Here is a 26,938-nt window from a genome sequence, read left to right as displayed (position 1 = left end):
ATTCTTCTTTAAAATGTAGTTGAAACTCTTTTATGTTTTTCATAAGCTTTTCTCCATGTCATTAAAAAATATTTGGAAATTCCATTTTTGTTGTTGATCTCACCTGAGGAAATGTTTTTTTCCCCATTGATATTTAGAGAGAATGGAAGGAGGGGGAGAAACAGAGAAACATTGATGTGAGAAAGACACATCGATTGGTTGCCTCCCGCATGTGTTGGGGATCAAGCTTGCAACTGAATTATGTGCCCTTGACCAGAATCGAACCCACAACCCTTGTCGCAGGCCAAGGCTCTAACCACAGAACAAACTGGCCAGGGCTGGAAACTCCATTTTAAATAGGCATTATGTACCAGTTTATAAATTGCTCACTTTAGAGTATTGGTGGTTTCCTATTTTGACCAATTATTCATGTGTTGGCGATACTTGTGAATAAATCTGCCAAATCCCACAGCCCACCTTTTCACTATCCCTTAACTCAGATTTGCAAAAATGGAATTCTTACTTCAAAGGGTCTGAATATTTTAAATGGACACCCTCTTTTGATGCGTGTAAACCTGCTATGACTGAGAAGGTCTGAGGGAGGAGAGAGGCAGCTGTGGCCCTGACTCTGAAGTACCTGTCCCTCCTGCTGATGATTAGTGAAAGTCCAGCCCAGCCCATTTGCTCTAGGCCAGGTCTCCTTTGCTCTCCCCTGAGCACATGTGGATAGCACCCTCTTGGAAGCAGAATATGGGGAGTGGGTGGAGGGCACTGTTCTAGGAGTCTGGCAACCTGTAGTCCAGCCTGCGTCCTGCTCCACTAGTGCCACCCAGTCTCCATCTCTTTATCTGGAAAGAATAGTAACCCTCAAGGCAGGAGACCAGGGATGTGCAAATACTGCAGTGTCCCCAAACTTGCAGTGCCGTCAACGTCTCTGGCAAGTCATGGGTGTTCAGCAGGTAAAGTCAGGCAGTCCTGGGCCTGGTGAGCAAACACAGGAGGAAGAAAACATTTTCCCTCCTTTCACTTAAGATACCTTAGCAGTGATGGCGAACCTATGACATGCGTGTCAGCACTGACACGCGTAGCTATTTCTGATGACACGCGGCGGCTGAGGCGGCCGCATGCCGAGGATGAAACATTTGCTGCTCCTGAGGATGAAACATTTGTGAAATAATGTTTTTTTCCTCAAAGTGACACACTACCCGAGTTATGCTCAGTGTTTTGGCGAAGTTTGACACACCAAGCTCAAAAGGTTGCCCATCACTGCCTTAGGGTGACTCCTTGGCTCAATGTTCCCATCAGGCAGGGAGACTTCAGCATGACTAGTAGGTTGTATTGAGCAATTCAGATTTTCATCATGTTTTCTAAACAATTTTTTTCTACAGAAGTTTTGTCTTTATAAAAAATATTTTATTTTTATTTCAAGTAATTTCTTTAAACTTTCAGATGCAAAGTTTGAGTGAAATCTTCAAAGATACAAAGGATTAATGAATGGTTCATGGAGTCACAAAGAAACCCTTTGGATGCCATTTATATCGAGGCCTATCATGGATCACATTAGAATGAAATAAGAGGCATAGTTCATCTCATTCATATTTACAATTACAACATTTGGTGTAATTATACTTGCTGTTTTATACATCAGAACAAGATGATAAAGATTATACAGTGTGAGGTCAATGTATAAAATGCTTCATTAAACAAAAGGACTATCCTGGATTTTAGATTATTCAAAACAAAGCAAACCTCAAAACAAAACAATTTTTTAAATCCTCACCTGAGGATATGTTTGTTTGTTTTTAATTTTTAAAAATTGATTCTAGAGAAGGGAGAGAAACATCATCGTGAGGAAAACATTGATTGGTTGCCTCTTGTACATGCCCAGACTGGGACTCGAATCTGCAACCTTCTGGTGCACAGGATGACACTCCAACCGAGCCACCTGGCCAGGGCCAAGACCATTTTAAGTAGCACTGAGGCAGCACAGCCTGATACCAATTACCCTCTGTTAATACCCTGACATCCCACTCAATCCCCCAATTCAGAGAAAGAGAGCCAAACTTTCAATGATTAGAAGTTAGAAACAGGATGAGTGTAACCATCATTCTAGTCTCAAACTGAATCTTTTAGATACTTAACTCTTCAACTTCTTAGCAACTCTTCAATAAAACAATTGTCTACTGGATTTTGGGTTTTCCTCTGTATTTTTTTGTGTGCAACTGTCTATGCCTATGACAAAGTCTTCTTCCATTTTCCTAAACTTGACTTAGAGGACGGGCCTGGCTCCAATAAGCCGGATCTTGGGCCGAGTCTCAGAACTCCAACTTGCCCTGGGAGCCTTTGTCAGTCACTGAAGTCAGGACTGCTGCTGTGGCAGCCTTCTGATGTCACCCACACCACATCCTCTGAGGACCCTGGTTCCTTGCAAGCTGTAGTGGACGGGGCCTCCCAAGTTCCTGTGAGCAAGGAGGCTAGATGGGAGGTGCTGCTGCTGTGTCGGCCCAGCTCTGGGATGTCAGTCCCGGCTGCCACAGTGACAGGCAGAGGGAGAGAGGACCTGGTTGGAGGCTTTGACAGAGAAAGCAGCACCTTGTTTACTAGGGAAAGAAAATAGGAAGTTGAGCGCTCCCAACCCCTCTTCACTTAAGCATCAAAGCTCAGATGTCAGGGAGGCTGCAGGAGTCCCTCAGAGCGTGGGCAGTGCCACTCAAAAAACTTGGGTTTCCAACCGTCGGACTTCCTTGACCACAAGATCAATGTTAATAATTGGGTTAAAGTACAGGGCCCAGTAAAATAAACAGTTGCAAACAAACTGAGGAATGAGGGGCCAGAACATGGCCACAAAAAGCCCCTGTGTTGATACTTTCCAAAAATGGCTCCACATCCTCTGAGGCACAGTCCTGAAAAAGAAGAGAAGCATTTGAGAGGTGGAATAGTGCTGGCAATTCTAAAGACAACACCAAAGTGCTCAGACTTTGGCTGTCTCCCAACGCAGTCAGGTGGCCTGGCTGCAGAGACCTTGTCTTCTGTCCCCATTGCCTGAGACACAGCTTTGCCTGACCCATCCATCTTCAACTCCCAGGACGCAGCCTAGACGGTGCTTCTCCGGGCACTATCTACACCAGGTGAGGCATCCCATTTCAGCCCCAACTCCACTTGCTTCATCGCTGTGTCTCATTTGTATATATTTAATATACAGATTTTCTCTGCGAGGCTGTAGACCTTCAGAGTCAAGATTGTCTTCGTTACCAAAAGATCTGCAGTGCCCAGAAGAAAGCCAGGAGCAGAGAAGGGGCTCAATTAACTGTACATGAAGAAAGGAGTTCACTGAATTGAAATAAATGAGGGAGATTCTTGTCAGGTTCTCAGAACTATTCATAAGGCTGCTCCTGATTGATGAAGCCAAGACCTTGAGAGTTATATAGGACATTTCAGATTTCAAGGATACTGTGGTAATGTTACTTCTGCCTGCCAAGCAGCCATTCCCTTTCTTCTAACAACACCTTCTAAGTTTTCCTTTGGGGGTGCCTTCCTCCTGTACTCTTTTCCATGTGGTCTGGGTGGGGCTGAAGACAGCCCCTGGTGAGGGATGAGTACATGCCTTGAGCCTGGACAAGGAGAGCCCCACACACCCTGTCCCAAGCGATGGGTTCAGGTGAGCATGTGACCCAGGCTGGGCCAATCAGAGTAAAGGCATGTGAGCCCTGAGACTCACAAGTACTATAGGGAAAGAAGTGCTCTCCTGCCACAAGGTGCTAAGCTGCTCCAATCTACGCGTGGAGTGACCCGAGGCCCACACTTAAAGAGAGCTGCCTAAGGCTGACCAACAGGAAAGAGCAGAGTTGCAAGAGGGAGACAGAGCCAGTCTGGATGGTAGCATTTAGGTCTCTGCATCCAGCTTTGTGGGAAGCCTTAACTGGGCATTTCCCTTTTTAGGAAAGCCAATTCAGATTGGTTTCTGTCACTTGCAATCAAGAGTCCTAAGTCAGTGACTGTCTAATCCGATTCTCATTTTAGGCATTAATCCAGACACCCTATTACTGTTCCAGTTAGCAGCAGGGCAGGATTAGAACTCATGCCCATAGGATTTCTCACCAGATCTCTTTATGCTTTACCATAATGCTGTTCTTTTTATAAAGCACCTTCATTTTCCCACTTGTTGATCCCCTAATTATTAAAATCTTTCATGTACACCCTCCATTCCCAGGAATTATATGGTAGGGTACGTGTGATAAGATATATGGAGAAACACTTTAACAATGAGCACCATGAAAACCTCTCCACCCTGCTACCACAAGGTAACTTTTCCTATTTGCTGCTTAAGTAGGTGCTTAAAAACCAGAACACGAGGAGTCTTTGTGTTTAAGTAATACTTTAGACATCTTTTCCAGTCCCCGTTGCTCCAACTATATCCAATATGAAAACACACTTACTTCAGTTCACTTCTTGACCAGATCCTCCAAAAGGAGAATAATTCCAGAACCGAGAGTAACATGGCATTGACGATGAGAAACCGAGACGTCCAATAATGGACTTCTAGCCAGTCCCAAGCAAATTCAGCAATCAGCTGGTACGGAAGGAAGGAGTATTTGACAAGGAATTCTCTCCACTGTTTCCATGTGGGCTCTCTAAGATCCTTTAAAAATAACACACAAATAAAAATGGATAAAAAAATTATGAAGATCAACTTTTATACAAAATATAATATTGTGGTTATTCCAGTGAGTTTTACATTAACACACACACACACACACACCCCTAAACAATCTAAAATGAAATTTCCATCAACTCACCTTGTAATAATTAATCTTACATTGGCTAAATATTACCAAAGAGGTTGAACTGAGATGCCTGTTACATAATTCTAGAAGTTCAGAAATAAAATCTAATCATGAGTTATAAAAAATGGGATTGATATGAATTGAAATTAACCAGTTTTATAATTTCATCATTACTACATGTGTAGCTCAGTTTCCTAAATTCAACATCTTAGCTGTGGTAGAAAGTTAACAGGTCATGGAAAAATTAAACACAAACCTTGGAAAAATAATTTTTGGGAAAATAATATCTGATTACAGATATTAGCAGATAATTAACAAAAGTATTTAAACAATTCAGAGGCATCCATAAGTTAATGGAAGGTCAGCAAGACTTTGTGCAATGAGTGTTACAAGAAACAAGTTAGCCTGATGCACAGGCAGGGGTTGCTGGGGCTTGTTAAAATGGAAAGGTCGGGTAAGTTTCTAACATCCCAGTCCAGCAATGCAGGTAACAGCTAGAAAGTGGGTAATTAAAGAAACATTGTGCAAAGGGGCTCATCAGCAGGCTTTAAACTATATCCAAGGCTGAAGTCTGGTAGGATACTTGCCTAAAATGTTTTAAAAAGGACAATAGGAGGTTTAGGAATTCTATTTCAACATTTATGAGTGTGGATCATAAATGACAATTCCTATATCCATGTGACTTTTAAAAAATATATATATTTTATTGATTTTTTTTACAGAGAGGAAGGGAGAGGGAAAGAGACAGAAACATCGATGAGAGAGAAACATCAATCAGCTGCCTCCTGCACACCCCCTACTGGGAATGTGCCCGAAACCAAGGTACATGCCCTTGACCAGAATCGAACCTTAGACCACAGGCCGATGCTCTATTCACTGAGCCAAACCGGTTAGGGCCCATGTGACTTTTTGATGTAAACAGATCAGAGGGATTGCCCCAAGAGCAGCAATGCAAAGGACAATATACCCTCAAAACACAAGAAATCACCTAGTCAATGGGATCCACCAATAATTCTGAAGGATCCATGGGTCAAACTGAAGAAACAAGAGCCATGATGGGCAACCATTTCAGGTTACAAAAGGACTCCCATCAGTGAGCTGGACGCTGGCTTACTGTGATGAGGCCAATAGGACAAATACTATCCCTGTCTTGTGGTAAGACAAGTAATCATTCATCCTTTGGGGATCCTATTGAAAGACAGATTACCAAGTTAGCAGACTCATAAATCTAACCTTCGGGCAATCGGGACTATCCTATCTTTTATAATAAAAGAAATGCTGGTTTTCCCTCCTAAACATTTCAAGTCCATTGGGTAGCCCCTCTTGCTATGCAATGTGGGAAACAAAATAGGCTTCTTGGGGTGGAAAAGTTCCTTTTTTAAAAAATCCTCACCCAAAGGTATTTTTCCATTAATTTTTTAGAGAGAGTGGAGGGGAGGGAGGTGGAGAAGAGAGAGAAAGAAAACATCGATCTGAGAGAGACACATCTAGTGGTCGTTCCTGCACGCACCCTGACCCTGGATCAAGCCTGCAACGTAGGTGCCCTTGACTGGGAATTGAGCCCACGACCCTTTGGTCCTCGTGGGCCGATGCTCCCACCACTTAGCCAAACCAGCCAGGGCAAACATTCCTTCTTTATTTTCTTTTGTAGGGGATCTCCTTGCAAAATCCAAATGAAAGCCAGGAATTGTTTACTCTTTATGACAGGCTGCAGCCATGTCTCCAGTTCTGCAGCACACTGAGAAATGGTACAGACCTACCAGAAGTTTGGTGAGGATGTCCTCCCCGGAGCTGTCTTCTTGCAGAGGACAGATGGTGTGGATGAAGGGTAGGAAGGTGTCTGTGTAGTCAAACAGGTAGAGGTACAGCAGACCAAGTCTGGGGGAGCTCCTGAGGGCATACAGCAGGAACAGGGACCTGCCTGGGTTCACAGCCTGCAGAAGATAGTGAGCACAAGGTCATGTTACAACCATGGCAGCCAGCTCCTACCTAGGCTCTGTCTGTAACCTCATGTCCTTTGCCATCAGCCATTTTTGGCGTTGTTTGCATAAACAACGAATGAATGAATGGAGAGAAGAGGCTAAGTTATATAAAGATCCAACCTCTCTCCACAGGTAGGGAAGGGAGCGGGGATAAGAAGCATATTCTGAGGCACTACTAGTAGAACACAACCTTTTTAGAAAGCAATTCTGCAAAATTAATCACTCTTTTTATTTATTCTTCTTATATATTTTATTGATTTTTTACAGAGAGGAAGAGAGAGGGATAGAGAGTTAGAAACATCGATGAGAGAGAAACATTGATCAGCTAGCTGCCTCCTGCACACCCCCTACTGGGGATGTGCCTGAAACCAAGGTACATGCCCTTGACCGGAATCGAACCTGGGACCCTTGAGTCCGAAGGCTGACGCTCTATCCACTGAGCCAAACCAGTTTCGGCTTAATCACTCTTTTTAAAAATATATTTTATTGATTTCAGAGGGGAAGGGAGATGGAGAGAGAGATAGAAACATCAATGACGAGACAGAATCATTGATCAGCTGCCTCTTGCATGCCCCCTACTGGGGATCAAGCCCGCAACCTGGGTATGTGCCCTTGACCGGAATTGAACCCAGGACCCGTCAGTCTACAGACTGTCCCTCTATCTACTGAGCCAAACCAGCAAGGGCCAAAATGTATCACTCTTAAAAAATGTTTTAATTTAACCAATTTATTAGTGGGCACTACTTAACAAATATATTCTGAAGTGAAGAAGGTCTTATGTACAAAATGCTTAGCATTGCATTGTGTATGACAAGAGAAAAAATAAAATCTGTGACCAGTATAGATATTTAATCGTTGAAAAATGACTATGAAAAGTTTTGGAAAATGCTCATGAACAATGTTAGGTGAAAAAAAGATTCAAAGATGTGTAGCAATCTGATCTCAATGGTATCTGCACCATGAAAGCAAGGCGCTATTCAGGGCGAGATCCTTTTCCTAGGGGAGCACCTGGGTCACACCAGCTGTCAATAAACATTTGTGGAATGAATACACACAAAGGATTGTTTAAACTATGCACAGAAAATTGTCTAGAAGAAAACAGAGCAAAATGCAGTGTTAACCGTGTCTGAATCTCAGGTAGGATTATGGCAATTTATTTTCATTTTCTTTACTTTTGTAAACTTTGTTATAATGACGTGTACTCATATTTTTCCTGATTATAAAGGTAACTAAAATAATTCAACTTAGTTTATGCTACTAAGAATCAAATGAAATGGGCAAAAGATATGAATGGACATGTTACCAAAGAAAATGTAAGGAGAGCAAATAAACATATTAACCATTGGTTGATCAGTCACTATTACGAGCACTGACAACCAGGGGGCAGATGCTCAATGCAGGAGCTGCCTCCTGGTAGTCAGTGTGCTCCCACAGCCAACCTCCTTCAGCCCCTCCCCCCGGCCAGCCAACTTCCCACAACCCCTCCCCCCTGCCGGGTGACGTCCCGCCCCCCTCCAGATCCTGATCGCTTGGCTAGGCCGAGGGACTCCACCGGTACATGAATTCATGCACTGGGCCTCTAGTGCTTTAATAAAATCTCAGGATTGGGGGTGTTGGGAGGGTGTGAAGGGGGACAGATGAAATAAGAATGCCCATGAGTCAATACATGTTGAAGCTGCATATGAATACACTCGTCCCTCTATTTTTGTTTATACCTAAAGTTTTCAATAGTAAAAGATTACTTTAAAGGAACAACTTGCCCTAACTGATTTGGCTCAGTGAATAGAGCGTCGGCCTTCGGACTGAAGGGTCCCAGGTTTGATTCCAGTTAAGGACATGTACCTTGGTTGCGGGCACATCCCCAGTAGAGGGTGGGCAGGAGGCAGCTGATCGATGTTTCTCTCTATCCCTTCTCCCTTCCTCTCTGTAAAAAAAAAATCAATAAAATATATTTTTTAAAAAAGAAAAGGAACAACTTGTGAAATGGCTGACTCCAGATTTGGGTACGGAAAGGTACAAGAATAACTTGAACATCTTGTCAGTGAGAAAGGAAAAGTATCAAAGACTAATGAAGTCATGTTAAAAGAATTCACTAGCATGCACATTATTCTTCAATTCAAAAGTTAAATTTAAAAAATGAACTCAGAAAATAATTTGAGGAACCTCCTCCTCAAAAAAGATGGAACGATATGAGCATCAATTAGAATAATCACTGAAATGTATTAAAACACATCGAGAATGTTAAAATCTTCAGTTAATGATCCTAAAGAAAGAAATCGGTCACCTTAGAGATTAACAGGGAGTCAAATCATTCTTCTGAAACTGCTAAATAAAGGGAAAGAATCAAACACTTAATCTGACTTTCTCATATAAACTGTTTTTAGGGTAATCAAAATGGTTGTTGAGGGAAATTCCCCCCCCCTCCCCCCCGCTTTTTTTCAGTTGTATTTCAGCTAACAAATGAAGAAAAAGGAGCTCTGGCCAGGTGGCTCAGTTGGTTGGCGCTTCGTCCCATACAACAAAAGGTTTCAGTTTGATTCCTGGTTAAGGCACATATGTAGGTTGCCGTTTCAGTCCCAGTCGGGGCGCATGGCAACCGCAACCAATCCCAATCTCTCTCTCTCTCTCTCTCAAAAAACAAACAACAACAACAACAAAACACCAATCAGTAAAATGATATTCTTAGTGAGGATTTAAAAAAAAGAAGAAATGAGAGAATTACAGTATCGCCATTTTGCAACCCTTAATGAACTAATGAATCTAAACAATCAATGGTCACAGTGACTGTAACCACAGAAAAAGAGACAATTGAACATTATAAACATTACTAGAGGCCTGCACGGGTAGGGTCCCCTAGGCCTGGCCTGCGATCAGGGTGGATCTTCTCTGGCTGCTGACAGCCAGCCCCGCCCCCCACCACCAGTCACCCTCTGTGTGTGGGGCGACTGGCGGGCTGATCAGGGCCCCGCTCACTTTCACCCACCTTGGCCTGGTGCCGCCCAGGTCTGCCGCCACCCACCCCGGTTCCCTGTTCCCCATGGGGAGATCGGAGCCTGTCGGCTGCGGGAAGGGACCAAGAGGTTGTTCAGCAATTGGACAATCAGGGCCTGTGGGCTGGGAGCAGCTTCTGCATTAAGCGCCTGCCCCTTGGTGGTCAGTGCATGTCATAGCGACTGATCATTCCGCTGTCTGGTCGATTTGCATATTAGGCTTTATATATATATATAGACTAGAGGCCCAGTGCATGAAAATTCATGCACTGGAAGGGGGGGTCCCTCAGCCTGGCCTGCCCCCCCTCTCAGGGGTGGGAGGTGACCCAACAATCAGGGGAAGGTGACGCCCCATCACACCTCTGCTGCTACGACTGCTGGAAGCGCAAGCCTCAGCTGGCCCTGGTTACCTGAGCCTCAGGCAGCCCTGGGCGGCTAGGCAGCTGCCATCCGAGGCTTGCTTGCGCCTCAGGCCAGCCCAGTGCGGCTGGGGGGCTGAGAGGACTGGGGGACTCCAGAAGCAGGTGTGCAGAGTGACAAGGCCCACCTGACACCCCAGTGGGGCTGAGGGGACTGGGTGCCACCATCTTGTGGTTGTGGGCGCAACCATCTTTGAGGGCAGGGCAGTCAATTAGCATATTTCCTCCTTATTGGTTGTGGGTGCTGCCATCTTTGTGACAGCATGAGGGTCAATTAGCATATCCCCTCTTTATTAGCTAGGATAAGCCTCTTGATGGGAGAAAGCACCATTTACCTATGAGGTAGTCTTGCCAAAATAAGAAACTTAAACCAAAGCAAGCCTCTAGATCAAACTACTAGAGTACAGGATATGTAAGGGACAAAGGGACCTGTTGGGTGACAACATAGAGAGACAATTAGCAAAATTCAAGATGTGGGAAAACTACAGGACAAATTATCTGGTTTCTTCAACAAGTAAATACAGGGTAACAAAAACAAGGGGGAGGACCTATAGACTAAGAGACTTAGGAGACATAACAACCAAAAGTGGACTTTGTTTGTACCCTGTTGGGAACAAATCTACTGGGGGGGAAAAAAAAGATGTGGGATATTTGAATACTGACTAGTGATAATATATAGAGATTTATTTTGGGGGCTACAATGGTGGTATTTTAATTATTTTTATTTTTTTCAGGCTTCATCTGGTTTTATTCTTTTTTCCCCCTTTTCTAATTGAATTTATTAGAGTGACAATATTAATAAAATTATATAGGTTTCAGGTGTACAATTCTATACTACATTATCTGTATACTGTATTGGGTATTCAACTCCCCAAGTCAAGTCTTTTAAGGGCTCCTTAAAGGGTAAATCCTCTCAGATTTTCAAAATAATCTTTAGGGTGGGGGTATTATTGAAATAAACATGGCCCTGGTATGGACAAATGGCAATTTTTTATCCTGCTTTTGTATATGTTTGAAATTTCCCATACTAATAGTTTTTAGAAAAGTCTAACTTCTAAAAATAACTTTGTGTCCTAACTTAGGTGAGACATAGACATATATGGGAGTACTTCATTCTAAAGTATTGTTTCTCGCCGAAACCGGTTTGGCTCAGTGGATAGAGCGTCGGTCTGCGGACTGAAGGGTCCCAGGTTCGATTCCAGTCAAGGGCATGTACATGGGTTGCGGGCACAGCCCCGGAAGGGGGTGTGCAGGAGGCAACTGGTCGATGTTTCTCTCTCATCGATGTTTCTAGCTCTCTATCCCTCTCCCTTCCTCTCTGTGAAAAATAAATAAAGTATATAAAGTATTGTTTCTCAACATTTTTTTCATTATTACCCCTTAAACACCACTTGCAGAAGGACAGGCTCAGTTCATGCCTCTTAGGTTAAGGTTAAAAACCTATAGAACAATGCTTGTAGTGCTTGCAATCCGGCTGTAGGAGTGTGGGACCTACTATATACTGAGGGTGGGAGGCAGGGTTTCAATTATATCTGTGATGTTTTCTTAAGCAGTTGGGCATGCAGATGATTTATGTTGTTCTCTATACTTTTTTCAATTAAAAACAAACAAACAGAATTCACCTTATATTCCCAGAGATTTTGAGGGGGCTTCACGCCTAGTGCTTTGACACGCTCCAATTCCATGAGGATGGCTCTTCTGTGGCTGTTGTTTTCTATGGTGTATGGTGCCCTTGAAAATTCTTCCTCTGTTAAAGTTAAAAGCAATCTGTGGTGGAGAAAGTGATAGGATTGTTTTGAGATTGTGTACTAGAAGCAAACTTTCCACAGAATTCCATCTTATCAACACAAATACTTTAGCCTTGAGGTAAGGTAAGACATCTAATATGTGAAATACTATTAATAACAGCAAACAATTGACTGCCTACTATTTGCCAATAACTATGTGAAAATACTTTCATAAATCATCATTGATCCATTTAACAATTCTGTAGGGTAAGTGGCCTTATGCTCATTTTGTGGATGAGAAAACTGGCTCAGAGAAATAAAGTCACACCCAGGTCTGCTTTGCTTCTAACCTTTGATCTTTCAGTTATGTACTCTAACCTCTCACATATTACTCTGTTTTTTATTTTTCCTTTTTTTTTTAAACATCAGAAATGGGACAACTTTATTTATTTATTTATTTGGGGAGGAGGGAGAGAGAGACGTCGATGTGAGAGAGAAACATCAATTGGTTGCCTCTTGTAGGTGCCCCAACTGGGGATCAAATCCACAACCTGGGTATGTGCCTAGACCTGGAATTGAATCTGCCACCTTTTGGTGTATGGGACGACGGATGCTCCAACTAACTAAGCCACACTGGCCAGGGCTTACTCTGTTTTTTAAAATTGTGTGTGCAGCTCTATCTGGTTTGGCTCATTGGATAGCATCGGCCTGCGGAGTGAAGGATCCCAGGTTTGATTCCGGTCAAGGACATGTACCTTGGTTTCAGGCACATCCCAGGTGGGGGGTGTGCAGGAGGCAGCTGATCGATGTCTCTCTCTCATCGATGTTTCTAACTCTCTATCCCTCTCCCTTCCTCTCTGTAAAAAATCAATAAAAATATATTTTTAAAAAATTGTGTGTGCGTAGAAAAAAAGTTGGGAAGAAAGCCAATAAAACATTATGACATTAGTAGTAGTTGTTTTGGGGTATTAATTTAATAAAAATAATTGTAGATGTCTTATCTATTCCCTTTCATCAGAAAACACAAATCCACCTGCACAGTGATTCATTGTTAGAAACTCCCTTGCGCATTGGCAGGTGAGCCACCACAACCACTGTTGGAGGACTGTGCACTGATGTCCTTCTGTGGGTAATTTGGTAATATCTAAGTAGCAAAGGTTTACTCCCTTTGATCCAGCAATTCCAGTTTTAGGAATCTGTCCTCTGGAAGAAAGACAGTTCAGTTATGCAAAGATATATTGTATTAACTAGAATTTTTTAAAAACCACAATTCTGGGCTGGGGAGGAGGCACACTTTTACACAAAAAAACCCCAGGCAATTACAGTGGGAGCATTCTGGTTCCACAAGAGAGTCAAATATTGCAAGTTCAGTTCAGGGAGGAAAGTGACTGGGGTGGGAAGTGGGACAGTCAGGCAGCCTGGCAGTGAGTGGCCTCCAAGTCTGAAACAAGCAGCTACTCTCAGCACTGTATGGTGTTCTAAGTAACATCCCTACACAGTCCCTCTAAGGAAGGGAGGGATCCCAGTAAAGATGGCCAGTGCTCTGGAAGGGCAGGGGTTTGTTGATGGGCAAAAGCAGGCCTCCTCAAGCAACTTGTGAGTTCCTCATACTAATGAGTTCCTACAGGTACTTGCTATAATGTTGTGTGAAACTGTCTATAAAAGGAAAAAGAAAATAATCCAAACATATTTTGGTAGAGATCAATTAAAGAGACACTAGCACAGCGGTCGCCAACCTTTTGGACCTCATGGACCACCAGTGGTCCGAGGACCACCGGTTGGTGACCACTGCTCTAGCATATAAACATACATATGTCTATATGTACATGTACACAAATATGTAAATATAGACACAGATCTATTTAGTACACCGTATTTTCAGTTTAAAACAGTTAGACAGTTCCTCAAAGAGTTAAACACACACTTATGACCCAGCAATTCCACTCCAAGAGTTCTGAAATATATGCCCACACAAAAACTTGTACACAAATGATCACAGCAGAATTGTTCATAATAGGCCCAAACTGGAATCAACCCAAATGTCCATCAACTAAAGAATGGATAAATAAAATGTGGTATAGCCACATAATGGAATATTATTCAGCCATAAAAATGAATGCTACAACTTGGATGAACTCTTAATACATGATAAGTGAAAAAGCCAGACATAAAAGGCCACATATTGTATAATTCCATTTATATGAAATACTCTGAATAGGCAAATCCACAGAGACAGACAGTAGAATGGTGGTACATAGGGCAGAGTGATGGGGGAAACAAGGATTGACAGCTAAAGGGGAAGAGCTTTCTTTTTTGGGGTGATGAAAATGTTCTAAAACTAGAACATTATCGTATCTGTGAATACATTAAAAACCACGGACTGTACACTTCAAATGGTGAATTTTCTGGTATGTAAATATGTCTCAATAAAGCTGTTTTAAAAAATGGCAGTGATGTGTCAAAGATTTTGCTCCTCACCTTCCATTTACTCTTTCGGCTAAAAACCTGTCTCTGTAGAGAGAGGCCCAAGGGCCCAGCTGCTCCAGCCAGAGGACAACTTCTTCCGCTGTCCATTTGGCCACAGCCTTGTGGACCAGGAGGTCATGCTCAGATTCCCTGCTGCTCCAGTGATACACGAGCAGGACCACCTGGGGAAAAGTGACAGGGTTTTTAGGACAGAAAAGTTAGAGGTGCCAGTTTCTAAATATGTGAATGTGGGGCAGGGAAGGGAAGAGGCTGAGCTTGAGGGGAATTATGCCAAGTCTGTACACAGAAGCAGGGCAACGCCAGTGCCAGAAAGCGGGGGAGCACAACTCTTGGCAGGCTCAATTCTCTGCTGACTGTTGGGTCGTAAGGGAACAGAGACAGGAATGGGACTCTTCACAGGGTACCTGGGAACACTGAACCCATGACCCCATCATCCTGGCCAACATGACTAACTCATATGCTTTTTCTATTGAAAAATTTATAACGTTTAGATTTCTGTAGCATGGAACTTAAATTAAGGAAATAGTCTTTACATTGGGAGTTAGTAAAAGGCTGTGCTCAGGACTCTATCAAGGCAGACATGGTCTCATATTCCAATTCTGTCACCTATTTCCTCATCTCTAAAATGGGAGAAAGATGAAATAGAGAAAGTTACTATTTACTGGGCTCTGACTATTATGTTGTCTACTTGATAAGCAACATCCTCAAAGAATCATACAACCCAGCAGATTTCAATGTATGCGCTGAATTACCACAAACAGCTATGTCATCAATCATTTAGGTTATTTAAACAGAACTGGCTTCAGTAGAAACATTGGGAGGGTGGGGACAGTGAAAAAGTTATAAACTTACTGCCACACCAGTTAAAGCTGTGAGCACTCCTGAAAAGAATCCCCCTCCTCTCTGCTGATTCACTCGGCCTGTGTTGGGAGCTGAAGAAATCTGATCATTCCCATATTTCTGAAAGGCTGCAAGACTCTGGACTATGTCATTATTCTGCTGAATGTCTTCAAATCGCATTCTAATGGCATCAGGAAATAATTTTTCAATGGCATCCCTATGGAGAACAGAAAAAAAAAATCACAACAGAGTTGTTTTACTAAATATACTTACAATATTTAAAAGCCAAAACAAAACTGTCAACATTTAATAATATGCAAGTACTCTAGTACTTTTGAAACAGCAAAAAAGTGGGACATATTAAGAAAACAGCTAAATAAAACACAGTATATTCATACAATGGAACACTACATAGTTTTAAAAATGAATTTACTGGATATCAGTTTACCAAGATGGATAAATTTAAGACATACATATTATTGAATGAAAACAGTAAACTTTAGAACTATACAGATAGAATACCACTGATATGAGAAAGTGTTTGCATTTCTTATTGGTATGTATATATATATATATATATATATATATATATATATATCTGTTTAAAAGTCTGAAAGAAATCACAAATAAGTCATAAATGAAGCTACTGTGGGACAAAGGAAGGAAGGATTATAAGATGAGGAGGGGGTCAAAGAATTTTTAGCTTTATCAGTAATGCTCTAATATTTTAAAAGTAATGCAAACAAATGAATGTATGTATGTACTTCTTAGGTCAGTGGTCGGCAAACTCATTAGTCAACAGAGCCAAATATCAACAGTACAACGATTGAAATTTCTTTTGAGAGCCGAAAACCGACTTTGGCGCATGGGCCACGAAGTTTCAATCGCACTGTACGTGTGCGCCCGCATGTGGTATTTTGTGGAAGAGCCACATTAAAGGGGCCTAAGAGCCGCATGTGGCTTGCGAGCCGCAGTTTGCCGACCACTGTCTTAGGTTATTAAAAATTAATTTGTGCCCTGGCTGGTTAGCTCATCGTCCCAATACACCAAGGTTGCTTGCAGGTTTGATCCCTGGTCAGGGCACATACAATCAACCAATTAAAGCATAAAGAAATGGAACAACAAATCAGTGTTTCTCTCTCTCTTTCTCAAAATAAATTAATTTGTAAAAAAAGAAAAAAGTGAAGTTGAGTAGTAAGAGAAAAGATGAACCATCAAGACGAAAGTGTTTGTAAATACACCTCCTGTGAAAAAGAGAATGTTGAATTAATGTTTCATGGAACTTTTTGGTACTCTATTAATACCAAGACAACAACAGAAGAAGAGACAAGGAATTTAGTTTCAAAGACCTCATAATAAGCAACATCCCCAAAGAACTTTAAACATTACAAACATTATGAATGGAATAACCTGATAACTGAAAGGTGTATTGCCATTTATTGTGTGATGCTGTATATGCAATAGAACCTACTTCAATTAATGTGATAGCTGGCACAGAGGTTAGTCAAAGACTATGAAAGTCAGCATCAAACCAGTTATTAAGAATTATACAGTTACTAGAGGCCTGGTGCACAGATTCGTGCACTGGTGGGGTCCCTCAGCCTGGCCTGCAGGGATTGGACCAAAACGGGCAGTCTGACATCCCCTAAGGGGTCCCGGAGTGCACGAGAAGGCATTCTGCAAAGTTGATCAGTAGCTCCTGTATTGAGTGCCCCCTGGTGGTCAGTGCGCATCATAGCTACTGGCCAGTTGGCTTGTCGCTTAGGCATATATATATATATATATATCCTTTTCCTCATTAGACCTAGGGTGTTTTCACTTAATACACATCAATAAAAGGTATTATATGGCCTGGCTGGTGTGGCTCAGTGGTTGAGTGACGACCTATGAACCAGGTCACAGTTTGATTTACCGTCAGGGTACATGCCCAGGTTGTGGGCTTGATCCCCAGTTTGGGGGGGAGAGGGGTGCAGGAGGCAGTCAATCAATGATTCTCTCTCATTACTGATGTTTCTCTCTCTCTCCCCTTCTCCTTTCCTCTCTGAAATCAATAAAAAAATATTTTAAAAATGTATTATGCCAGAACCAGTTTGGCTCAGTGGATAGAGCGTTGGCCTGAGGACTGAGGGGTCCCAGGTTCGATTCCGGTCAAGGGCATGTACCTTGGTTGCTGGCACATCCCCAGTGGGGGATGTGCAGGAGGCGGCTGATCGGTGTTTCTCTCTCATCGATGTTTCTAGCTCTCTATCCCTCTCCCTTCCTCTCTGTAAAAAAAATCAATAAAATATATTTAAAAAACAAAAAAACAAAACAAAAACAAAAGAGACATTACTTTAAAAAAAAGTATTATATGGCAAAGGATTACAAGCAATGGTCTGATAACAAGAAATTCTTGACTGTAATGTAAACAAATCACAGTCACCTATGAGGAAGGGAGTCTGGATTTTCAGGTCCTTGAGCTCCCTGATTTACATTCCAGCAAATCCAGAATGACCACAGTGGAGGTCAGCTCTGTGTCTCTGTGTTTTTCAGACATGGCTGCCCCATTAAGAGAAACCATATCGAATAAGCTGTATGTGCTACCAACATGAACTGAGCATACCTGAGGAGAATATTGACTTTGGGGAAACCTTCCCATTTTTCTCTGCATTCTGGACACTCGGTTTTCTTTGAAGAGGTCCACCATAAAGCTAGGCAGTGCCGGCAGAAGCTGTGCCCACAGTTCAAGGTGGTGGGGTTAATCAGGATGTCGTAACAGCAGTGGCAAGAAAATTCACTAACAGAAATCAGAGGGCTGGTGCTCTCGAGGGGATCATCTTTCTCAAGGGTCATCGTGTTCAGGTCATGTTGCTGCGACTCCATCTCTTAGCAAATTGTGGGAATCACAGGCATAGAAAATTTCAGACTCAGAAAACTGCTGTAAAGCATCATTAAATCTAGAAAAAGAGAGAGACAGCAACAGAAATAGGACAATTAGTTTAGTAGGTATTTGAGATTATTGCTATTCAATTAAAGCTAATTTTTAAATGTGACTAATTTGATTGCTAAAAATTCACACTCCAAAAACCAGATAAACATTATTGAATTTCTTCCTGGCCTATCTGTCTTACTTTTGAAAATTAGGTAAAACAAAATAGTGTAGTGGCAAGTTCAATAGACTTGGGAGGCAGTGTGGAGAATTCTAGATCCTACTCTTTCATAAATTTCTTCTGAAAATTTAATTTCTCTAGCCTCAGTATTCTCAATTAAAATCTTTTCAGTGGGTATGATTTAAATAAACCAGCTTCTTGGCCTGGTAAAATGTCTGGAGTTGGCAATAATAGATGTATTTAAGACTAGCCAGTTTGGCTCAGTGGATAGAGCATCGGCCTGCAGAACAAAGTTCCTGGGTTCAATTCCGGTCAAAGGCATGTACTTTGGTTGCAAGCTCCTCCCCGGCTCGGGCCCTGGTCAGGGCTCATGCAGGAGGCAATCAATTGATGTGTTTCTCTCACATTGATGTTTCTCTCTGTCTTTCCCTCTCTCTTCTGCTCTCCTTAAAAATCAATGGAAAAATATCCTTGAGTGCGGGTTAACAAAAACACACACACATGTATTTCATGTAAACAACACATTTTGTCCAAATAAATCTGCTTTTCCTTTAGGTAATTATTTATTTTATAAACATTCGATTTCAGAGGCTCCCACAGGAGCAGTTCTAGGAAGTGAGTGAAGCCTTGTTTTTGAGCTGTTCTGTGCCGATCAACCCCACCATGGCTCAATATTACCCTTTTCCCCAAATCAACCCAAACATGCATATCATGCCCTCTGGATCTGGCCAATTTGGTCCCAGAGAAATATGCTAATATCACTAATATGCAAATGGCAAAGAACCCATTCTCTTCTTATTCTCAGCTGGGTCTCAGAAGACTTTTTTACTAAGAGGCAGTATGATGAAGAATACCATGGAGTTAGAATCTCAACTCTCCAACACACTAGCTGTGACTGTGCATAAAATTTCTTGAGCTCCCTGAGCCTTTTTTCTCATCTATGAAATGATGGTAACAGTACAAAACATTCAAGACTTACTGTGAGGACTAGAGACCGTGACAGTCAAGTGGATAGGATGATGTGTGGTTGTAAACAGGGGCTAAAAAATGATTACTCATTGTGTTCCCGGTATTATCACAGTATAGGCACTAGTGGGTGAGTTTGCTAATGTCGCTATTGTGAAAGAAAAAATGTAAATCAGTCACACTGATCACACAGAGCTCAGTTCACACTTTGCAGGCACAGTAGCAGGTAAGAACACAAGTCCCAAGTCTGGCCAGTGTTGCTCAGTGATTGAGCGTTGACCCATGCCCCAGGAGGTTGCCAATTCAATTCCAGGTTGCAGGCTTGGTACCCAGTAGGGGACATGAAGGAGGCAGCCGATGATGTTTCTCTCTCATTGATGTTTCTATCTGTTTCTCCCTCTCCCTGAAATCAATAAAAACATATTGAAAAAAAAGAAAAGAAAAAAAGAACACAGGTCCCAGGATTGGGCTGCCTTGGTTCTTATACCACCTCTGCCCTTTACCAGTTATGGATCTGGACCTCTTTGAGTCTCAGCTTTCTCATGTATAAACGGGGGTGGTAATAGATTTACTCCATCAGGAGGTTTTTTTTTTGTTTGTTTTTAAGATTCTAAGAATTTTTATGACCAGTTAAAGAGAAGAGTCCATATTAACCTGAGAATATGGGCCACTCTGTATCACTGAATCTATCTTTTTAAAAAAAGGTATTTTTCAATTATAGTTGACATTCAATATTATATTTGTTTCAACTCTCCATTGGGAGGTTTTAAGGATGAAATGAGAGAATGCAAGTAAAGTGCCTAGTACAGAGCTGGGCATATAGCAATTTACCTAATTTTCAAATGTTGTGATACGAGAATTTTATCACCCCTTATAAGGTGAACATTTTTACACAGAACATAACACGATAAACTAGCAAATCTATAAACAAAGAGTAGCATTAGTAGTGGGTGTGTTGGGTGGAGAGAGTCATGATTGTTTGTTTGGGTTTTTTTTTGTACTTATGAAGCTGATCTTAATGAAAATGTCTGACATTATAATAATTGTAAAACACATATATATAGCCCTAGCCAGTTTTGCTCAGTGGATAGAGCATCGGCCTGCGCACTGAAAGGACCCAGGTTCAATTCCGGTCAAGGGCACATGACCAGGTTATGGGCTTGATCCCCAGTGGGGGACTTGCATGAGGCAGCTGATCCATTATTCTCTCTCATCATGGATGTTTCTATCTTTCTCTCCCTCTTCCTTACTCTCTGAAATCAATAAAAATATATTGATAAAACAAAACAATATTTATTTATTTATTTATTTATTTATAAAAAGTATACTGTATTGTATTTCTTTTGGCCAAACACTAATGGTAGATTTTCAACTCAGAATAAACAGAACTAAATTTTAAGCGTAGTGTTAATTTAAATAAATAAAATAATACAGTTATTTACAATCGATGGTAGCAAAGAGGGAAACAATCTTTGTACAGGCCTATTAAAAACTGTTATATTTGGAAGAAAAGAATCTAAATAAATGTTCTTAATGACAAATTCTAAATTATTTCTGATAATCACATTTGCTCATTACTTGTATGTTCAGGAACACTTTCTGTTGTTGCTATTAATCCTCACCCGAGGATATTTTTTCTATTGATTTTTTATTTTAGAGAGAGCAGAAAGAAGGGTGTGATGGGGAGAGAGAAAAATCATCAATGTGAGGACAAGGAAGGTTGGGGTTGGGGGTAGCGGAGAGCGAACCTGCAACCGAGATATGTGCCTTTGACGGGGAATTGAACCTGAGACCCTTTGATGCACAGGCTGATGGTCTAACCACTAAGCAACACTGGCCAGAGCTGTTTAGGAACTTCGAAAAATTTTCTAAGTGCTTTACCTTGTACAGTCTCTTCAAATTGCTAAAGAAGTAAGAGATCTTATATATAGGTTTCTGGAAAAAGAAATCTTTTTGAGTAGTTTCTTTACTTGGTTAATAGTTATTAAACAACTACCATGTGGACAGTATCATCCCAGGAAATAACTGAAACACTGCTATTTACTGAACTTTTCCTATGAGCTTGGACACTGGGAAGGCCCTTTAGGTATATTCATATTCACAGCTGGACTCAGTGTCAAAGGAAAGATACCAGGCTTCCATTGAGGGCTGGGCAAGGGGTCAGAAAAGATGGGCCTGACTTGGGCGCTGCGTTCAGTGTTTTCAGGGGGAGCAGTGAGTGATATAGGAGCTACAGGTCAGATACAGGGTGTTATGTGCCTGGTTAAAGTCAGGTGAGCCAATGGGAGCACATAAAGGTTCCAGAGGCAATAAGATGAGCACAGCTGTGCTTTAGGATAATAAATCTTATCAAGAAGGATTAGGTTGGAACAAGTTACAAATGAACTGTTATCACTGCTGGAACTAAGGTGACAAAAATGAAAATGGCAAAGATAGTAAAAGGAAGGGATCAATTTATCCAAAAGATGTTAAGAAAATAATTTATGGCCTCTGGTTGGGTAGCTCCGTTGGTTAGAGAGTGTTGTCCCAAACACCAAAGTTGCGAGTTTGATCTCCGGTAAGAACACATTCAAGAGGCAACTGATGAATGCACAAATAAGTGGAACAAATCGATGTTTCTCTCTCTCTCTCTCAAATCAATAAAAAAAGAATAATAGTATTTCTAATAATAATAATAATACTAATTTGTGGGCTTTGGTGGCTAGAGAGAAAGAAAAATCCAAGATGGTGGCTAGGTTTCAGAACTGGGGAAGAACAGTACATCTGATAGAAATGGGTCACTGTAAAAAGATGGGGCCATCTTGGAAAGGTTAGTTGAATTTTAGAAAAGTTGAGTTTGAGGTGATGTACAGGTGTCTAGTGAGCAACTGGAGACACAAACAGAAGTTGGGAGTTAAGAATGAGGCCAAATGCCCTGGCCAGTTTGGCGCAGGGGACAGAGCACTGGCCCATGGATTGAAGGATCCCAGGTTCGATTCTGGTTAAGGGCACATGCCTTGGTTGTAGGCTCGATCCCTGGCCCTAGTCGGGGTGTGTGTGGGAGGCAACCAATTGATGTGTTTCTCTTACATCAATATTTCTGTCTCTCCCCCTCCTTTCTACTCTCTAAAAATCAATGGAAAAGTATACTCAGGTGAGGATTAAAAAAAAGAGGGAGGCCAAGTGTATGGATTTCAGTCATTTGCAGAGAAATGACTGTATATGAAGTTAATTTCTCACAAATTAGCCTTTTAAAACTAGAATGCCCCAGTAGTTCCTAGCTTAACAGATCTGAAAGTTTGTTTTTCATGAGAGAAAACAAATCACCCACTGACATCAGAGAGTATTTTATAACTCATATTTTGAAAAATTGAGGTGGCCACTGTTTTATAATTGTCTTCAACAAACTAAAAACTGCATGGACTTTGAATACAACTTAGGAATTTGGCTAGTTTCATTTTACCCTAAATTCAAAAAGTGAAAGCTAACAGAAAGAATATACATCTTAACCAAATTCAGTTGATCTTTTCTGCTATTTCTACCTGTATGTATTAGGGTTATTTCCATGAAAAAAAAAAAAAAAGCAGTAATTTTAAAGGATGAAAGTGCCTCTTCAGTGATAAAATCGGGCTCAGACACTAAAGTTCCCAGCTGTGGGTTCTGACTTGGGTAAACACACCTTCCTACACTGGTGGTGATTAAATGCCTCTTTGAGAAGGCCCAGTGTTCATGAGGATGCTTATAGCTGTTCTCAGCACGCTCACCAGCAGGTTGGAGCTGTGAGGTTCCTGGCTCTTTCTGAGCTCCTTCACAAGTAAACATGTGTTAGAACATCCCTATAGCCTTCTGGTCTTTTCCCTTGTCTCAAAGGCCCCAGGGAAACTGGGGGCCTATGGTTAGGATTGAGGCAAGAGAGTCATCCCATTCCCACCTCCAGTGCCCCGTTTACATGGATACACTTAAAAATCTGTCCTTATAACACTACATTATCCCAATAATGTAATCAGTAACAGTTATTAGTTCAAAGGACTGCGCTGCTCCTTTATTATCAAGGCCACATCAGAGAGCTGCTATTGCAAAGCTGAGAAGTCCAAACCAGTGAAAACAAACTAGAATCTAACAACACTGCATTTTGAAACATGAACTCTCACATGGGACTCCTAAAGTGAGTATGCTGTCCCAGGAGATAAATAAGCAAACATTCACAATAGAAATAGGGGTGAGGTCCTGGCCAGGGTGGCTCAGTTGGTTGGGTGTTGTCCTGAGCACTGAAAAGTTGCTGGTTTAATTCCCAGTAGGGGGGCATGCAGGGGCAGCAAATTGTATTTCACTGTCACGATGTTTCTCTCTCCTTCTCCCTTCCTCTCTCTCTAAAAATCAATTAAAAATCTTTTAAAAAAGGAAAAAGAAATAGGGGTGAGGGTGGTGGGAGCACCCCATTTCTGGCACCCAAGTCCACCTCTGGGACACCATTATAAACAATACCCAAATACTACAGACATTACTAAATGTTCAAAGAGTGACCATGCATTTCTAGTGACTATGAAAAAAAAAAAAAAGTGCCCAAATGTAAGCAGGGCAAGAGTCAGCAATGACAATAAAAGAGACTTACGTGCACTTCTGGCAGGTGGCAAAAACTGGCTTTCATTAAGAGAAGCCTTTACAAGAGAAGCATTTCCAGGCTCTTACCGTACAGAACCTTGTGTTTTTCTGGCTCCAAACAGATCTTCTTTCTGGATGAGGTCAGAAATCACTAGGACAAAGGTAGCTAGTAGCTCACTGGATGTTGACTTGCTGCCTGAACTTTTGCGCCCGTGATTTACTGCCTGTGAGTGGTGTTGAGCAAGAGGAAAGAGCACATTGAAAAGAGTGTCCTGGCTCTCACTAGAGACTGTCCTCCTTCGTTTCTGTTACATGGCATATATTCAATGACCTATCCTGTATTAAATGCTGTAGATATACAATAATTCAGAAAATTATCAAAAACTACTGGTAAGTACCAGTAAACCATACCTTAGCTGTTATTTATAAGCGATTCTGTTATGATGCACATATTAAAAACTGACGTGTCCTTTTCAGGTTTAGCTTGCTCTTATACTTTTTGCACAACTGTTTGAGTAGTCTTTGCCTCTTCGACCAAATCCTGAGGTCAGAAACCAACTGATAGAATTCTATCATCACACCTGAGTTGCAGGCACAAAGCTGGGCTCCAGAAATTTGTAAATGAAAATCAAATCAACAAAAATTGACTCCCTATCACAGTAATTTCCTAGATCCTCCATCAGAATCACCTGGGAAGTTTGGTGATATCTGGAAAAGAGGATATCACCAAAGGATATCTGGGAGAGAGTCTCAGGAATGTACACGTTAAACAAGTCCCTCAGGAGAGATTCTTATGCACACAGAAGTTGGGTAACTACACAGCTGTTCCATACAGGAACATCTCCTTTTATTGTGCTTCTATTTATTGCAATTCACAGATGTTGCATTTTTTAAATTAAAGGCAGGTCCCTTTACCAGCAAAAAGATTACAACTTGCTTTATTGTGATACTTGCTTTATTGAGGTGGCCTGGAACCAAAACCGAACTCACAATATTTCTGAGGTAAGTCTGTACAAAAAACATTTATATGCCCTAAATATATGTTTCAGACAACATATGGGTAAGGTATGAACAGAATAAAGTTTCAGTAACACTACTAATCTCATGAGCTCTTCTCTCCAGGCCCTCCACTCACCACTGCCCAAACCATCCTCCTGAAACACAATTCTGATCAAGCCCTTTCTTTGCTCAAGCCAGTTCTACCCATTATTAGTTGTTTGACCTCAGGCAAATCGCTTAACCTTTGTTCTGTTTCCTCATCTGTAAAATGGGGATGTTCATAGTATCTTCAAGATAGGGTTGTTGATTAAAGGAATTAACATGTGCACAGCACTGAGAATAGTGCGTGGCACATAGTGCAATTTAAGTGTTAACTGTTATTATTATTATTGTGATTATCCCCTACTATGCACCTATTCATACTCTAGTCCTACATATTAATTCCTGCTCCTTGCTCATTTTGCCATATCACGCTGTTCCCTCCATCTGTAACACAGCTCCACACCATCCGTGTCAAAAGTGTCTAGCTGATAAGACCCAAATTAACTTTCTATTTGAACGTCTTTAACGACTACCTGCCCCCCCCCCCATTAATCCTTTCTGCCTCTGTGCATTAATATGTTTCCTCATCTCAAATACTGTAATTTCCCTGGAGAAGCTGGTATAGTTCAATCAGTATAGTCTCCAAAATGAGAGAGACCTGGGTTCCAAAGCAGGCCTCATTCATTTATTCTCCCTGAGCCTCTAACTTCCCATTTACTAAGTTCAGGATAATAATATATACTCTGAAAGAGGCTTAAGTGATAACTTCTAACCATAGATACTACTGAATGGCCGACAGTTATTAAAATTATTAATAGTTGTATTTACTGAGTGCCAGCTGTATAAGTAGTGCCAGCACCAAGTACTAGAGCATTTAAAAAAAAAGAGGAAAGAAAAAAGAACTGGAGAAACAATATTTTATCAAGTTTATGAAGATAGACAGGAAACAAAACAGCCATAACAAAAACAAACCAAACAATTCCCTACGCACGTGCGCTCGGAAAGGACTCCGGGGTGTGCCTTGAGGAATGGAAGGGGGCGTGACCCTCCTTCCTATTGGCCTTTCAGAGTGTGACATAAAGGCAACCCCCAATGGACTAACGAATGGGCTTGGGCGGGGAGGACCCAACAGCTATTGACTCACTCCTCCCCACCAAAGTAGGAGGGCAGCCGCCTGGGGCACTGACAGGCCCTGCCAAAGATTCCGTTAGACCCACAGCCTGAATCTCATTTGCCTATTCTTTAAAAAAATAAAATTCCCTTTTGCACAAGTTCAGATTTCTGCCCGTAGGTACGGAACCACAGAGCTGGTTCTAGCCTATCCCCAGTGTGACTGTGCGGTTTCACTTTCGCCTTTCTGCGCGCCCGTTATCCTGTTTTAAAACGGGAACAATCGTTCCGTTTGGTGGCAGGTAGTGCCTCGCCAATTAGAACTGAAGCCCAGCCTGGCATTCATGAGGAGCCTAATAAATTCTGATCGCATTGTCGCAGGCTGCGGCAGGTGCTCCTCGGGGGCACCGGTCGTCCCCCTTCATCGTGTGTGGAAGCGACCCCCCTCCTCGGCCTGGGGTGATGCCGGAGCGACAAGCTGATGCTGACCCTCGAGGGGACACCAGCGAGGCCCGCTGACCCGCCGTGCCGACGTAGGGCTCTCGGGAAGGGATGGGGGAAGTTGGCCAAGAAGGGAAGGGGTCTGCGCCTCAAGGCCAGGACCGAGGTTGCTCAGAACTCGGGCCTGGATAAAGGAAAGCCCCGCGCGCCTCCTCGGACCTCGAACCCCAGGCCCGTTCTCTACACCCCGCCCCGAAATCGAGCCTGGGTCTCCCTCTCGCTATCACCCGCCGCGCGGCTGCTTACCACTGCGCTCAAGCCGGGGCCCACCCGGCCGCTGCCCCAGCCTGGACCCCGCGGAAGTAGAGGAGGTGGCAGCTTCACTTCCGGAAGTAACCTAAGACAGCCGGGGAAGGTGCCCGGGGCTCGGGCCATAGAGGAAAGGTCGCACTTGTTTCCCAGCTCCCCCACCCCGCGACCTCCCCGCTGCCTAGAGCGGCCA

At 42.2% G+C, this 26,938-nt stretch overlaps 1 protein-coding gene across 4 annotated transcripts; it reads right to left on the bottom strand.

The window, feature by feature from the left end:
* Window positions 1-1,370: 1,370 nt before the first annotated feature.
* BFAR (bifunctional apoptosis regulator) lies at window positions 1,371-26,938 on the bottom strand. 4 transcript variants are annotated; one of them, XM_054714749.1, is made up of 9 exons: window positions 26,743-26,938; window positions 23,932-24,068; window positions 17,811-18,144; window positions 15,221-15,425; window positions 14,360-14,529; window positions 11,777-11,921; window positions 6,524-6,697; window positions 4,416-4,618; window positions 1,371-2,882 (listed from the first exon to the last, which is right to left on the bottom strand). In XM_054714749.1, exons 3-9 carry the CDS (start codon window positions 18,068-18,070, stop codon window positions 2,690-2,692), a joined length of 1,350 nt encoding a protein of 449 aa, XP_054570724.1. In that variant the 5' UTR covers window positions 18,071-18,144; window positions 23,932-24,068; window positions 26,743-26,938; the 3' UTR covers window positions 1,371-2,689. The 4 variants fall into 4 exon arrangements, with proteins under 4 accessions (XP_054570724.1, XP_008139789.2, XP_054570725.1 ...); XM_008141567.3 differs by lacking the exon at window positions 23,932-24,068; XM_054714750.1 differs by lacking the exons at window positions 23,932-24,068; window positions 26,743-26,938 and adding an exon at window positions 19,277-19,396.

The sequence above is a fragment of the Eptesicus fuscus genome, chromosome 4, assembly GCF_027574615.1.
Source record: "Eptesicus fuscus isolate TK198812 chromosome 4, DD_ASM_mEF_20220401, whole genome shotgun sequence".
Taxonomy (NCBI): Eukaryota; Metazoa; Chordata; class Mammalia; order Chiroptera; family Vespertilionidae; genus Eptesicus; species Eptesicus fuscus.
This window is presented reverse-complemented; position numbering and strand designations above follow the sequence as displayed.